General features: G+C 45.9%; 1 protein-coding gene across 1 annotated transcript in view; it reads left to right on the top strand.

Annotated features, from left to right (window-relative positions):
• CUNH1orf94 (chromosome unknown C1orf94 homolog) overlaps window positions 1-15,393 on the top strand; it is a 51,099-nt gene extending 35,706 nt beyond the window's left edge. Inside the window, exons 5-7 of the mRNA XM_004371969.1 lie at window positions 5,182-5,259; window positions 9,181-9,377; window positions 15,318-15,393. Of these exons, the coding sequence (XP_004372026.1) occupies window positions 5,182-5,259; window positions 9,181-9,377; window positions 15,318-15,393 (351 nt within the window). The remainder of the gene's footprint in view (window positions 1-5,181; window positions 5,260-9,180; window positions 9,378-15,317) is intronic.
• The last annotated feature ends 1,486 nt before the right edge of the window (window positions 15,394-16,879 follow it).

Here is a 16,879-nt window from a genome sequence, read left to right as displayed (position 1 = left end):
GGGTTTCAGGATTGTTGATTCTCTGTTTGGCTTAGTTTTTCGGATCTTTGTTGTGGAGGGACGGCGTGGTGCTTCTGTCTAGACCGCCATCTTGCCCCGCCTCTCCTAAAGCCACTCATTTGTGGTATTTCCATTACAGCAGCATTAGGTAACTAAGACAGGTCCCTACATCATTTCCTCCTTTACAACTGGATGGCAAGCCTTTGGGTTTAGCTGTCCTACATGGAAGGAGTATCTTCTCTACTCCACGTAAAGACTCTCTGAGCTGGTCCATCAGGCTTAGCTCCTGAATCTTAAACTGGAGCTAAATGAATTTAGCAGAATGTCTCTTTTTCTCCCCCAAAGTTTTGTTTTCAAGCCTTTTTGTTTGTTTGTTTGTTTGCCTGCCCTTTCTCCCCCAGGACAGAAAGCCTCTTGTCCCACCATGAAGGTGAGAGGTTGTAATGAAACCTGATCTAAGGGGGAATTAAAGTGCATCTGTTTCAGTGTGTTATCCTTATCTAGGTGTTTCGAGAAGTGTCCTGTTCCCGTACTCACTGAATCCCTGACTCCTTCCCTGTTATTCTACTTGTGCATTTTTGTGTTTTCTCATTCACTGCTCATTCGTCTGCTCAGTGATTTACTCGTTTTTATTTATTTACTCATTCATTTAAGCAATTAAAAAATATTTTTTTCTATAGGCCAAGCATTGTGCTCAGAGAGGGGTTCAAAGGTAACTAAAAAGCTCAGAGTCTGAAGAAAGTGAGGAGTAAACCAAAGACCAGGAGTGGGCCACTGTGCACCTCTGTGCCTGTTTCCTAGGGCTGCTGTGACAGAACACCACAAACCAGTGCCTTTAAAGAACCGAAATTTATCGTCTCACATTCTGGAGGCTAGGAGTTCAAATCAGGGTATTGGCAGTGTTGATTCCTCCTGAGTGCTCTGAGAGAGAAATTGTTCCACGCCTCCGGTGGCTCCAGCATCCTTGGTGTTCCTTGGCTTGCAGCTGCATCTGCCTCCACCCTCACATGGCTGTCCTTCCTCTGTCTTTCTGTCTGTGTCTCTTCTCTTTTGGATTGGATTAGGACCTACCATACTCCAGCATGACCTGAAGTTAACTGATAACATCTTCAAAGACCCAGTTTCCAAATAAGTTCACTTTCACAAATATAGGGGTTAGGACTTTAACATCTTTCTGGGGACATAATTCAGTCCATAACAACCTCCATCTCTGAAAGAGAAACAACTGTATAATTTCATTTCGTATATACCGAGTCACTCTAAAATACAGTCACAGAGCTCGCCATGTAAAGCTAATTTGCAATGGTTGGCTTTATACAAAGGAAATAATATCTCTTTGTAATGTTAATTTCTTCTAACTTGACTTTCGGTGTGGGTTAGAATTGGACTTATCATTTTCCGAGCGTGAATGTGCCCTATATTTAGCTATGCCAGCGTTTCCACTGCAGGGATGACCCCCAGGTTCCCTGTCTCTGGGCGGAGTGATCAAGGGCTTATAGGGCCCCCTGAGCTCTATGATGCACTTTAGGCACTGAATGGACCCAGTTGAACTCTGCTGTAAAAGGAGTTGATCCTCCCAGGGAATAGCAAAGGACAACATAGGTTGCCTTCTCCAGCTTCTCATGACCTCAGGACACCATCTTAGCTTTAGGATAGCTGGTCAAGAAAGAAAGCAGGTTTTGGAATTGGTAAACATGGGTTTAAAAGAATTCTACTGGTTTCAAGCTGTGTGGCCTCGGGTGAGTTAGTTAAGTGCTCTGAGCCTTGGTTTTCTCATTTGTAAAATGTTGTTGTTGGCTGCCCTGAGTCAGCTCTGACTCATGTCTACCCCATAACAACAGAGCAAAACATCGTCCAGTCCTGTGCCATCTTCATGATTGTCAGTGTGCTTGAGTCCATTGTTGTGGCCACTGCATATTTTGAGTGCCTTCCAACCTAGGGGCTCATCTTCCAGCACTATATCAGATGGTTTTCTTTGGTGATCCATAGGGTTTTCACTGACTGATTTTCAGAAGTAGATCTCCAGGCCTTTCTTCCTAGTCTGTCTTAGTCTGGAAGCTTAGCTAAATAAAACCTGTCTGCCATGGATGACCTTGTTGGTATTTAAAATACTGATGTGTCATAGCTTCTAGCATCACAGCAACATGGAAGCCACCACAGTAGGACAAAATAACAGACAGGTGGTAGATTTGTAAAATGGGCTAATAATAATTACGGCAGCAGCAACTGTTTATGCTTGATCCAGTTGTAAGGATTAAATGAGTCAATGTGTGGGAAAGGACTTTGTAAAATATCATGTATGATATAGGTGTTGTTTTTATTATTATTCAGCCACAAGCTTCCTAGGAAATGTTGTCAGTTTGCTCTACAGACCTTGAGGCTGAGGAGATGGAGAAGTGAGGAGCAGTCTATCCTAGTCTCTTCCTTGCTTGGTGTTGTGAATAAAGACGAGGTCCCAGATCCAACATATTCTGAGGGATGCAGAGATATGCAACACAAAGTCCCCAACAATGAGGAACTTCCAAGGCTCCTGGGCTGCTTGGCATCAACGAACCCTGCTCCCAATTAAGGAAGGAGGGTGCGTGGGAAGAGGCCGTGGCTGCGAGCAAAGAATTAATGTTTATTTACTGTTGCTTGTGATTTTACGGAACTGCAGTTCTAACAACTAGAAGTGTTCTTAAAGTCATGCAGTGTGGCTCATACTATTGAATATGAAGATTTTCTTCTTTGGGAAATCTGCCCCAGACTGAGCAGGGGTGGGAGCTTTTTGTCTTCCCCCAAATCTAGGGGCAGGCCTGGCACAAGCAGGATGGGCTGATGGACGCTGCCGTTCTTTGGACGGGGAAGCTGACCTTGGAAAGCAGAGTTAAGTGCCAATGGAGGTTAAGGGACAGATGGGAGGGGATGAGGCAGAGAGGACAACCTGGCACTCTGCTGAGTGGCCTTCGAGCTCGAATGGAGGGTCAGAACAGGCAGTCCTGTCTGCTTGACTTCTCTCTTCTCTCTCTGGCCGGGGCTGGTGTCTCGGGGACCAGGCTGTGGTCACAGTGGTGAGTGAGACTGCCCTGGGCTGCAGGGCTTGGAGTAGAGGGAGCAGATGTCCTGGTTTCAGGGGAGGGTTGGTAGAAGTAGGGAGATGGGCCAAGCACAGACATGTCTGAAGTGTCAAGTGTATGGAAGCAGAGGGCAAAGAGGGCTCTGAAAGGGTGCGCACTAGCAGGACCTAGAACATGGCAAGTCTAGCAGAACCCGGAGACGTCTGTGTGGACCCCCTATCAGGGATTCAGGAACCTTTTATAAGGATTCCATGGGCTGTGAAGGAGTCTTTTGGTGGTGCAACTGGTCAAGTGCTTGGCTACAGTCTTAGTCATCTAGTGCTGCTACAACAGAAATACCACAAGTGGATGGCTTTAACAAAGAGAAATTTACTTCTTCACAGTAAAGTAGGCTAAAAGTCCAAATTCAGGGCGTCAGCTCCAGGGGAAGGCTTTCTCTCTCTGTCAGCCTTCTCATCACTGTTCCCCCAGACTAGGAGCTTCTCTGTGCAGGGACCCCAACTTCAAAGGAAGCGCTCAGCTCCTGGCACTGCTTTCTTGGTGGTAGGAGGTCCCCCGTCTCTCTGCTCACTTCTGTCTTTTATATCTCAAGAGATTGTCTCAGGGCACAGTCCAGTCTTATAGATTGAGTCCTGCCTTACTAACACAACTGCCACCCATCCTTCCTCATTAACATCACAGACGCAGGATTTATAACATATAGGAAAATCACACAACACCAGGAATCATGGCCCAGCCAAACTGATACACACATTTTTGGGGGGACATAATTCAATCCATGACAGCTACTAACCAAAAGGTTGATGGTTTGAATCTACTCAGGCACCTTGGAAGAAAGGCCAGGAGATCTACTTCTGAAAAGTCACAACCACTGAAAACCTTATGGAGCACAGTTCTACTCTGACACACGTGGGGTCTCCATGAGTTGAAATCTACTCCATGGCAGCTTGTTTGGTTTTGGTTATATGGGTTGGGAGAGAGCATAGTGTCATCTGTCAACAATTTGATACTTGGCACCAGCTGAGAACTGAGTAGCGGCAGCATCTCAGGATGTGGAGTCGTCTGGGAAGACACCCTGGGCTGAGGGCACATTGGGCTTTGAGCCACATCTTAGTGGCTAACTGGATTGTCAGGTAGAGGCAGAGTCTGAGATGGACCCACCCCACCCCTGTTCTGCTGCATTTGTATGTGTATGTGTATGTGTGTGCATGTGCACAAGAGCACCCCAGGGCCACCCTGAACAGAGTTGTGAATAAAATTTCCACTTCCCATTTGGCTGAGCTGCCAGAAGGCCTCTTCCAGTGAGGGGGCAGTGAGAGATGATAAACATAGTTAAAATACCTAACATTGTCAAGTCTTTACTCTGTATTTTTTTATGTACTATTCTCAGCTCTTTAGATGCATTCACTCATTTATTCTCGCACCAGCCCTCTCCATAGGGCACAGACACAGGTGTACACACGAGCACACAGCAGCAGAAACCCACACTAATACACTTGGGTGCACAGTTGCACCTTTGTACACAGAAACACAGCTGCATAGACACAGATGCCAGTACACACACAGAGTTACTTAAATAAACACAGATGCAGACAAACACACACACACACACACACACACACACACACACACACGCACGCACAGAGACTTTCATGGACATCTTGAGTCTTAGGGCAGAAATAGGACTTGGAGAAAGGAACTTAGGAAAGTTGTGTAGACCGCAACAAAGACAACTTGGCTACCTTCACAAGCTTCACGGTCTTGAGCCCACATAATTTTACAGATAAGGGAAAAAAGGCTCAGAGAGGTGAAGTGACTTGTCCAAGGTCACACAGCCACTAAGGGACTAATCTGGGATTCAGGAGGCAGTCAGGCTCCTGAAGGTCCTGCCAAAAAGACTGTGAGTCCCGCTGAAGAGGAGCTTTCTTGGCTGCGTGAGGTGTGTTCCCCTCAGCTTGATTCCAGCCAGCCTTGGGCAGCTGTGGGTCAGGCCAGCAGCAGGATGGAACAGACAGGCCCTGTCTGATGGTCTAGACGTGTGAATCAGAAGCTGAACTGGGAAGTGGCTGCTGCGTGGCTGGGAGCCCTTTGCCCCCAGTGCTGAGCTCCTCCCTTCTCTCCCCAGGGCCTGTACCCACAGAGAGCCGCCAGGATGCCCTACCAGCAGGCCCTGCACCCTCAGCTGGGGTGCTACTCCAGACAGGTGAGTCAGTGACCTCCCCACCTCAGTCTCAGCTCCGTGCAGGCGTTTGTGTCAGGGGACATTGGCCCCCTCATCTTTGTCTAGCTGGTCACCAGCCATATTTTCTTCCCCACCTTTGACCCCAGAGTATGGACATACATACCATCACGCATGTGAGGACAAGAGCCAACATCCCCATGTGATAATAACAAAGAACCAGCACTTACAGGGCCCGTACTGTGTTCCAAGAACCTCTCTAAGGCTTTTACCTGCATTTACTGACTTAACCCTCTCAGTTGCTCTATGATATCAGTAACAGATGAGGAAACTGAGCACAGAGAGATTAAGTAACTTGCCAAGGTCATAAAGTTAACATATAAGTTAGCTTTTGTTGTGGCAGCAAACGACCTCAACATTTCAGGAACTTTCAACAGTGAACACTGATTTCCCATTCACAGATATAGACATGTTGACTGCAGGTCACTCTGGTTCAGCTGGGCTAGGCTGTGAGTTGAGTTCAGGCCTGCTCCTCATGTCTCTCCTTCCAGGGCCCAGGCTGAAGGCATAGCAGCTCTTCTTGCATGGTGGATGGCAGGAGCACAGAGGGGGAAGCAAAAATGTGCAATGCTTCTTAAATACACCTCAAATACAATGAATACATTTTTAGCGTAAGTATGTCCCAAATATTGCATGGGACACACTTATACTAAAAAAATTAATTTGTCTATCTGAAATTTGAATTTAACTGTTGTCTTGCATTTTCATTTGCTAAATCTGGCAACCCTACTCTCAAGGTGCGAAGAAGATGAATATCTACTGGACAAGAGCACAATGGCAGAATCAGGGTTTGACCTCAGGCAACCTGGCTTCAGGCCATGCTCCCAAATACTATGCTTTTCTACCTTTTGTATGCATGGTTTGGTGGTAGAATTCTCACCTTCCATGTGGGAGATCTAGGTTCGATTCTCAGCCAATGCATCTCCTGCACAGCCACCCCCCATCTGTCGGTAGAGGCTTGTGTGTTGCTGTGATGCTGAACAGGTTTCAGCAGAGCCTCCAGACTAATAAGGACTAGAAAGAAAGGCCTGATCTACTTCCGAAAATCAGCCATTGAAAAGCCTATGGATCACAACAGTCCAATCTTCAACCGATCATGAGGATGGCACAGGACTGAGCAGCATTTCGTTCCGTTGTGCATGGAGTCGTCATGAGTTAGAGGCCAACTCGACTGCAGCTAACAGCAACAACAATATACAGACGCAGAAAAATACAGGATAAAAATAAAGCTGCAGAGACAAAAATACAAATTCGCGCGCACAGACAGATACGAATAAACATACAGCTACACGCATCCTCTCAAGGTGCACGTGCACACACAACAGAAGCCCATTCAGAGATATTGGTTATCCTGGGATGGGGAGAAGGGAGTTTAGAATGGGGTATAAAGGGTATCAAAGACCAGTTTACTACCTCCGTGGACCAGCCTGCACTCCCACACACGCTTGGCCAGACACACACACACTCAACCTCACAGACTCCTCGGCCCCTCGTCTCTCCCCGGGGAGCCTCACCCTTTCTCTGCAAATTGCACCTTGATCTGAAAGAGGTTAGAGTGTTCCTGTTGGCCTCTGAGAGTAGGGATGGGCCTATAAGTGTAGGTTACTTCATCACCTGGGCGAGGACTGCGTTTCAGCAGTAGGAGCCCTTTGCATCCTGAGAGGAAGTAAAGATGAGAGACAGCCTGGCTCACAGAATCTCGGCTACTTCACCTCTACACCATGAACAGGATACTGTCCATCTGGTTCTAAAGAAAATACTCTGAGGCAATTATATGTGTGTGCGTATATTTGAAAAAGTAATATAAGCACTTGTTAAGAAAGCAAACAAACAGAAAAAACTTAGAGGCAATCACTGTATTGGTTTCTTAGGTATCCTTCCTGTGATATCTATTTTAGAAACAATTTTGTACAAACGGTGGCATTCTGGGCACACTGTTCCATGCATTGCTTTTGTCAGTGAAGAGTATATCTTGGAAATGGTTCCAGATAAGTATACAAAGCTCTGTTTTATGGTTTTTGTCAGTTACATGGAGTTAAGGGTATATTTTTGAACAAAGCTTCTGTAAGCTCTAGGACCCACATCTGCTCTTACATATTAGTTTCCTCCCAAGTTCATACCCTTCCCACAACCGTGAAGACCAGGGGTAATTCCCATGAGCAGAATCTGCCTGCCACACTGACCCACAGGTGTCTGTCCTGGGAGGGCCTTCCTGGATCTCTCAGTGAGCTCGTGGCATGTTCAAGTTTTAGCTTGTAATCTTGAGGGTGGGGTGTCCATGTCCAGCATTACCAGGCCCTACATCTCCACGAGTTAAAATGTGGAAAGGACCAGAGGGGCGTGCAGGCTTCCAGAGGGTGCACAGCCCAGAGGTGCTGGGCACAGGCTCCGGGTTCACACAGTGAGGGTTCCAATCACAGCAAGGACACTTGAAACCCTTAATAAGCAAGTTACTTAACTTCTCTGAACCTCAGTTTCCTCATCTGTAAAATGGGAATAATAATAGTCTTACCTCACAGGGCTGTTTGGTGTTTAAATGAGAGCAAGGGCCTGGCACACCGTAAGCAATCAATAAATGCTAGCCTTTGTTAATTTTTTTTTTATTAGGGGGTAAAAGAGGGCTGTTGGAGTGCTTAATCCTTGAACAGCTTTGACCCCAGACTCTTGCTATTAAAGTGGGAATCCAGAAGCTTCTTCAGTTTTGATTGAAACTCCTCCCAACGTGGGAGGATAGATTTCTGCTCCATATGAGGAAGGAATTTCTGATGCTTGGAGCTACCAATAGCATAATACAACACTCATGAGGTAATGAGTTCTCCATCAGTTTAGGTGTGCAAGCAGATACTTAGTGGTCTAGTCCTTCCTTCTCCCTTTCCCTCTCCCTCCCTCCCTTCCTCCTTTCTTTCCTCCCTCCCTCCCTTCCTTCTTTCCTTCATTCCCTTCCTTTCTTTTCTTAGCTTGCATTCATTCATTTAATGTATGTTTATTGAGCAGCTACTGTGTGCCAGGCACTGTCCCAAGGCTGGGATATGTCAGAAAATAAGACAAATTAGGTTCCTGCCTTGTAGGGGTATGATAGTGGGAGTCCCAGTTCCTGGTGGGAATCTGAGCCAGCTTATCTCAGAAACACCACTGAGTTCCTGTATTTCTCTAGGGTTTGAGCTGAACTCCATTGCAGCTTTTTGCCCTTTCTCCTAGATTCACCTTGTCTAATACAGTAGCCACTAGCCCCGTGTGGCTATTCAAATTAAATTAAAATTCTTTCATTAAAATTCAGTAAAACTAAAAATTCAGTTCCTCAGTCACACTTGCCACATTTTGAGTGCTCACGAGCCACATGTGGCTAATGGCTATTGTATTGGGCAGCGCAGATATAGAACACTTCACCATCTCAGGAATTTCCTTTAGACAGCACTTTCTTGGACTTGGACTCTGTTGAGATCCTGAGATAGAAGCCAGTGTTTCCCCGCTTTTTGGAGATGGTAAAAGCCTTAAAAATGAACAAGGGACTTTTAGGTGGTTATTGGCAGAGGGAAAGGTAAAGTATGAGGATAGAAATAATATTTATTTGCTATTTATTATATGCCAGTCTCTTTACTCATATCAACTCACTCATTTCTCACACAGCTTACAGATAGTATTTGCCGATTTTACAGATGAGGAACCTGAGGCTCAGAAAAATTCAGTAAATCACTAGGCTTATATCCAGAAGCTGTACCCTGTGCTTTTTCCATTCTAACATGCTACCTTCTCTGTACCCTACAGTGACTGGAGGCACAGGGGCTGAAGTGTAGGGGTCAGGGCTAGTGTTAGGGCTGGGGAATGGCGGTATTTAGAAGCAGAGGGCTTCACTGAACCCAGCTCCTTTCTCCCTCTGACCTGCAGGTGACGCCGTACAACCCACAGCAGATGGGACAGCAGATTTTCCGATCTTCCTACACACCTCTGCTGAGCTATGTCCCCTTCGTCCAGCCCAACTATCCGTACCCTCAGAGGACTCCTCCAAAGCTGTCCACCAACCCCCGGGACCCTTCTCCCATGGCAGGAGATGGGCCACAGTACCTCTTCCCCCAGGCATATGGGTGAGTCTTCAGCCTGTACTGGAAGTCCAGCCTGTACCCAGAAAACTGCCAGAAAGGAGAGGGTAGTGCAGTGGGCTTTATCAGTGCTTTCTTGATACGCGTGTTCCATGGCTTGGGGAGGAGAGGGTCCTGTGCCTGTGAATCCTGGGAGGGGCCTTGTATGGAGGTGAGCAGAGTATGGAGCCTTTGTGGGCCCCCTTTGTATGTCCAGTTCAGGGCTGGGCCCTACAGTTTGGTTGCAGAAATGCAAGTGCACAGCCGTTATCGAACGGCCACACTACGCCATATGAGGGGCAGTAGTGGAGCTCGATGTTTTGCCTTTACCCATTTGCTTGGTTTGCAACAGGACATGGCCAGATAATCTTCTTCCAGCTGTCTCCTCATTTACCGCACCCTGAGCTCCATGCCAGGGTAATATCCTGAACATCCCATTGACTTCATGACAGGCCCTGTGGAAGGGCCTTCGACTGCTTATCAGGGCTGCTCACACTTTTCCACCCAAATCCCCTAAACAGCAGAGAACAGGGACTCATTCGCTCTAGGAGGGTCTGAGGGCTCAGCAGCAAATAGCCAGCACAAATGCAACCTTTCAGCTGACAATTCCACCCAGATTTTGCATGCTGTTCAGTAGTAAATCCATGCTTGTTTTAGTAAAACAATAAATAGCTGCTCATCCCCACCCACCAAATCTTCAACTAATAGCTCCAAGAGGCAGTGCTGTGTCATTCCTGGGAATCAAGTCTCCCAGGCACACCCTGAGAATGTGTGCCCAGCAGGAGCTCAGTGTATAGAATCAGGGCCAAGCCCCCCCGCCCGACTCCCAGTCACAGACCTTCATTCCCCAAACTCTCCCTTTCAATCAGTCTTTCCCAAAATGTCTTGTTAAAAGGGTTGCACGCTAGAAAGAGATTTCTGTAATCAGATATGTTTGGGAAAAGCTGTGTGAAACAACGGTAAATAGATTTCTTAACTGTTGAAATTCTCAGATCATTTAATTTCCTAGGGTGTGTACTGAGAATCTTCAAGAGGGTGGTCAATAGTGTTATTTGAACGTGAAACTCACAACCCCTTTGGTCTCTAGTTATTCCTTTCTTCCCACCTTCCTTCCTCCTTCCTTCCTTTCTTTCTTCCTTCCATCTTTCCTTCCTTTCTTTCTCCCTTCTTTTCTTCTTCCCTCCCTCCCTAGTTGAAGTATTAGACTTGTCGCTGAAAAAGGTGAAAAAATAAGATTAGAAAAGGGAGATTGAGATAGGATTACCAAAGGCCTTTGACTGCTGTGCCTGGGGATCCAATGAAGATTCATACGTCAGAGTGAATTGACTGGAGGGAAGAGAAGCAGGAGACAGAGAGGGAGTGGTCTGGAGGTGACTTTAGGGGGCTGTATGAGTGCTTACTTACATAGGGTCACTATGAGCCGGAATCGACTCCACGGCAGTGGGTTTGTTTTTTGGTTTATGAGCGCTTATCACCTCCTTGTAGGTAAGAGTAGATGAGACGCAGAGGGAAGGAGGGTAGAGGGATCAAGACAAACTACCAGTTGGTCTGCAGACTTCCTGTGTTCCATGGTGTGACTCTGGGCTCAAGGGAAGAGAAATGCAGATTAGGAGCAGAGGATTGGGACCTGGCCTCTGGGGATGTCTGCCGAGAGGGCAGGGAGAGGAAGAAGAGTGAGCGGGAGAATGAGGAAGGGGCAGTGTGAGAAGTGCAGCAGAGTGTGGGGAGAGTGGAGATGGAGCAGCACAGACGAGGGAGAGCAGTGATCATCTCCCCTGAGAGGCTGTGGAGATGAGGAAAGTGAAGTCAGTACAGAGAGGCAAGGAGTGGAGGTGTGTGTCCCCAAAAGAGATGATTCATTCATTAAAAAACTATCTATTGAGCACCTTCTATATGCCCGGCACTGTTTTAGGCATTGGGGATAATGGGGTGAGCAAGACAGATAAAGTTTTTCCTCCCTCAAGGAGCCTACATTCTAGGGGGGAGATAAACAATAAAGAAGTAAATGAACACCACCAAGTGCTCTGAAGGAAAGTTTAGCGAGGTAAGAGGAGAGAGAAAGAAGAAATGTCTTTTGAGCCAAGCTCTAAATGAAATGAGAGAATGAGCCATGCACATGTAGGGGCAGAAGGAATAGAACGTACAAAGGCCTCAAGATGGAATCAGCTAGCTGGAGCACAAAGAGTGATGGGAAGATAGTGGATGGAATTGAAATCAGAGAGGTAGCCAGGGAGGGACTAGATAGGGCCTGGTAGGCATGGCAAGGAGTTGGAGTTTTATGTTAAGAGCCTACTAACCAAAAAAATCCGCGGCCATTGAGTCAATTCTGACTCATAGCGACCCCATAGGGTTTCTGAGGCTGCGAATCTCTACGGAAGGAGATTGCCACATCTTTCTCCTGTTGAGCTGCCGGTAGTTTCGAACCACCAACCTTTTGGTTAGTACTTGATCACTTTAACCACTTCACCACCAGGGCTCCATTTTAAAAGCAGTGGGAAGCTGTTAAGGCTTTTGAACTGATAAGGCCATGATCTGGTTTTCTACTTAAACAAGATCACTTTGGCCAATGTGTGAAGCATGAACTATGGGGATAAGAGTTGATGCAGGAGAGCAAGTTGTTGTTGTTAGTTGCGGTTGAGTGTCTCTGACTCATGGTGACCTTACTTACAACAGAATGAAATGTTGCATGCTCCTCCACCATCTTCACGATTGTTGGTATGCTTGCATCCATTGTTGTAGCCACTGTGTATTTCGGGTGCCTTCCAACCTAGTAGGCTCATCTTCCAGCACTATATCGGACAACATTCTGTGTAATCCATAGGGTTTTCATTGGCCAATTTTTGGACGTCTATCACCAGGCCTTTCTTCCTAGTCTGTCTTAGTCTAGAAGCTCCGCTGAAACCTACCACCATGGGTGACTCTGCTGGTATTTGAAATACCAGTGGCATAGCTTCCAACATCATAGCAACTCTCAAGCTACCACAGTGTGACAACCTGACAGACGGTGGTGATTCTGGTTTTCTACTTTAAAAAGATCACCCTGGGTAATGTGTGAAGAATGGACTATAGGGGTAAGAATGGGTGCAAGACAGCAGGTTAGGGAGCCTTTATAGTTGTCCAAGCAAGAGATGGTGGCTTAGACTGGGGCGGTGACCATGGGGAAGGAGACAAGTGAAAAGATTGGAGATGTTCTTGGTAAAATTGCCGGGACTTGATGATAGAGTGGAAGTAGGATGAGAAAAAGAGAGGAGTCAGGCATGATTCTTAGGTTTTTTTACTTGAGCAACTAGGTGAATGGTAATACCGAAATACTAAGATCAGGATGACTAGAGGAAAAAGCTGTGTATCATGAGTTTTCAGTTTTGAACTTGTGTAATTTGAGATGCTGTTTAGATATATGAGTGAGGCTGTTGATAGGCAGGTGGATATACAATTTTGGGACTCAGGGGAGAGGTTGGGCTGGTAATATGAATATGGAATCCATTAGCAGATAGGTGATATTTAAAGCCATAGGATTAGATGAGATTGCCCAGGGAGTGAATGTATATAGAGAAGAGAAAAGGCCCAAGGACTGAGCCCTGGGGCTTCCAACATTAAGAGATTGCAGGGTGTGGTTATGGAGAAACCAGCAAAAGAGCTGAGAAGGAATAACTAGTGGGGTGGGAGAGAAAATTGGAAAGTGTAGGGTGTAGGAAGCCAAAAGAAGAAAAGTGCTTCCTGGAGGAGCAAGGAAGATATGGGTAAGAGATGAGAAGAAACCCAGGCACTATAGGGTGGAGTGCAGGGAGCATTGAGCACAGTGGTGTATTGGGGGGTTACCAGTGGTGCTAGATGGAACAAGGCCTAGGAGAGGCTGCCCTGGACGGGAGAGGATACATGGGCCTCAGTGGATAGTTAAGTCTGGGAGATAAGAAGAGTCAGCTCTTCCTCTGGATCAGGAAAAAATGAGGTTTAATTAAGAAGCTAAACTGTATCAAGTGGGAGTAGAAGGAGCAGGTGGCCTCCGTGATCTCAGGGAAGAAGGAAGAGGGCCCTGCCTTCCCTTTGCCGAGTCAAACTACACGTATTTTTCAGGATAAGATAACCAGGCTATTTATCTTCTAAGCAATAATAATTTAGAGAGTTAAAAGAGGCACTAATAATTATTGTACTGGAAATAGCAGCATAGGGATTGTCCTAGGCAAACCAGGAGGTATAGCCACCATACTTATGGGGCAGCTCAATTTTTTCTTCCTCTTCCTCCAAGAAGCTTTCCATGATAATTCCAGTCCACACAGATTGCCCCTCTTCCTGGCCCTCTAGCGCACATCTGTCTAGACCATGTCCTTGGCAGTTGATTTGATCAGAAGTTCTCAACCTGGAGCCCGTAGATATATGGGGTGTAGCAATCAGATATGAAGTATGTCATAGTAATTTGTTACTGATAGTTGTTAAATGCTGAAGCATGAGTCTTGGCCTTTATTTTATACATCAGAGTAGGATCCAAGGGATTCCTGTAATAACATCACTTTCAATCATTTAGGTTCCAGTATGATTTTTGAAAGAGAAAAAGAGGCGGAGTTACTGCCGACATTAATTAATTGTTTATTAGGCATCTACCTTGTGCCGCTGGTCTGCTAACCAAAAGATAGGAGGTTCGGGTCCACCCAGGGACACCTCGGAAGAAAGGCCTGGTGATCTATTTCCAAAAAATCAGCCACTGAAAACCCTATGGAGCACAGTTCTACTCCAACATACGTGGGGGTTGCCATGAATCTGAGTCAACTCGACAGCAACTAGTTTGGTTTTACCTCACCTGTGTGCTGCGTGTAAAACAGTGAACCATCCAGACAATGTCATTACTGTCCCGGAGATTATTTTAGTGAGAAGGGAATCAGACATAATCCAAAGCCTAGCTTGTCCATGGAAGCTCACAGCAAGAGACAGATACTGTTGACAGCTAAGACACTATAAATTTATGTGGTGGTTTGCTTTCATTGCTTTTGCTCCATCACCCCTCCTTTTTTTTTTTTTTTTGATATTATCAGTTCATGGGGGGATGCCACAAACATGAATATCTTCTGTAATATGCATCTACCCAACTGAAAAGTGATTGAGAATCCCTGGATTAGACTAAATCTAGCTATTTGCTCTGCTGCAATTTGTATGGAGCTTTGTTCCCATTCATTCAAAGTACCCTAGCAGATGGGTAAAGAAATTGCAATGGGAACCCAGAAGCGAGAGCAACCAGTTCCATCAGGAGAGGTCAGGGAGGGCTTCACAGAAGAGATGGCTTTTGAACTCTATTTTACAGAATGAATAAGAGTGTACCAGGGAGAAAAAGTAGAACTATGTGTGCTTCTGTTCTTAGAGGCTGAGGCTCAAGTCTTCCCAGCACTTCCTTCCCTGAAGGTCTAGCAAAGACCCAGGTCTCTCAGTGATGCCTCAGTGCTCACGTCTTGGACTGGAGTAGAAATGAAGTGCCTGATTTCACTTGGTGCTGATAAGGAGAGAACGCACCCCAGGATTGTCCAAACTCCAAGGTCAATGCTGGGGCCTGGCCCTGTTCTCTGATGTTGTGGAATGTCTGAGGAACACACCTGGTCCTCTACAACAGGTAGGGAGAGTACAGGCACTCAGGAAAGGGGACCCAGAGGAGCCCCCTACCCTGTGGTCATGGTCATGGCGAGAGCGCAGGCCCCATAGAAATGTTCCTTATAGACCATCAGGGGTTTCCCTATTTAAGGTAAGTGACAGAAGAAGCTCTTTATTGTCTTCTAATCATATCATTTTAATATTTTATTTTCCCAGAGCCAAAGCTTTTTTACTATGCTAAAGCTTTTAGCCTCCAAGCCTGTCATGATCTTCATAGTCTTTGGCAGCCACAAAAATTAATATATCGTTTTCTCTAATATCACTGATAGCATCAGGGATTTCATCAGAGTATTCATACTCTCTCTCTTCCAGGTTCAGCTCAACGTCTGGTGGGCCGCTGATGAACAGCCCCTATTTTTCCTCTGGTGGTAATGGCATAAATTTTTAGATTTCCTTTTCTTCTCCCTCCTTAGCCCTGACCCAAGGGCTAAGGGCTCTGGAATTCTGGAGTCTGCCTCAGCTTGGTATGAAGTTTGGAAAGCCAAGGTTCCGACCAGGTCACTGACAGAAAACAGCAAGACCAGACTCATCTGTTGACCAACACTTACACACACTCCCCCGTACATACAGCACCAACCACGCATACACACCCTTCATCTTCATACTCAACTTGCTCAACCACACACGTACCTGTATTTAGCTAACATGAGTGATTTTTGTTTCTGTTGTTGTTGGTAACATAGAAGTAAGACATTTAATTTAGAAAGTTTGTATTTTATGATAAAAGTATGAGCTACATTAAATGGGGTGTGCCTGTTTATTTTTGCTGTGTTCTGCGTAATCTTCACTGCCCGTTTTCCCCATGAGACTCAACATTTACTCAGGACATGAAGAGAAACCACGGGCTAGAGTCCTCAGAGTGTTGCAATCTAATTATGAGGCCACAGGGATTACAAAATGAGGGTTTATCTCTTTTTGCTCTGTGATCCATTTACTGCTGAACACTTCAGTTTATGCATATCAAGAATGGGCATAAAATGAGTGCATGCCCCTCTGTCCCGCCCCAGGTGGAGGTCTCTCTTGTATACGAGGTGGAAAAATGTGGACTGGAAAAAATTCAAAACTAAGTCTAAATGTAAAAGACTATATCCAAAAAGTGTATGTACATCAATGCCAATTTAGAAGTTAGTCTCAAAGACTAACTTTTGGACCTATCTTGTTCAAAACTTTTATCAGTGTCTTGGATAAGAGCAACCTGATCACACTTACGGAGGACACAAGGCTGGGAAGATAGACTCTAAAACAGTGGATTGAATTGGTGATGGCACAGGTACTTTAACTCTCCTGTCTTGCACCTGTGGCAGGCATCACTAATCAACTGTGGTATTCTTTTCCCCTGAACCTGGACAAAGTCACAGAATCATTCTCCAGATGGTGCTCCAGGCACCCGTCACTGATCGGAGTTGGTCTATGAAATGAAACCCATTTGCCATCCTTTGGCAAAATCTAACAAGATGAAATTACACAGAGGGTAAATGTAAAGACCTATTTTGGAGTCTTAAAAAATGAACTGTGCACATAGGGGATGGGCCAATGTTGTTAGCTCTAACCTGCTCTATTACCAAACCCATTAGTCACCTGGAAGCACAACCTCACCCTGGCTTACGCTAGTGAGAGCCAGGCCTGGAGAACATTAGGAGCCCTAACCCTGAGAGCAATGAGAGGCTGGGGATCTGGAAGTCGTCAGTGTCTCAGGATGGCCTTAAGCTCAGTGCTCACAAGAGCATTTTTCTTGCCTGCACATTCTGACACCATTGGACTAACCTGCCTTTCTTGGTCCCTGGAAACCAATTTCTCTCCTACGTTCTCTTAGGACTTAAACCTTCTCCCTGATTCTATGGTCTAAGTCTAGAGATTCTCCCTGTCTCTACAGT

This window comes from Trichechus manatus, unplaced genomic scaffold (genome assembly GCF_000243295.1).
Source record: "Trichechus manatus latirostris isolate Lorelei unplaced genomic scaffold, TriManLat1.0 scaffold00015, whole genome shotgun sequence".
NCBI lineage: Eukaryota > Metazoa > Chordata > Mammalia > Sirenia > Trichechidae > Trichechus > Trichechus manatus.
The sequence above is the reverse complement of the archived record's forward strand: the minus strand, read 5'-3'. Positions and strand labels throughout refer to the sequence as shown.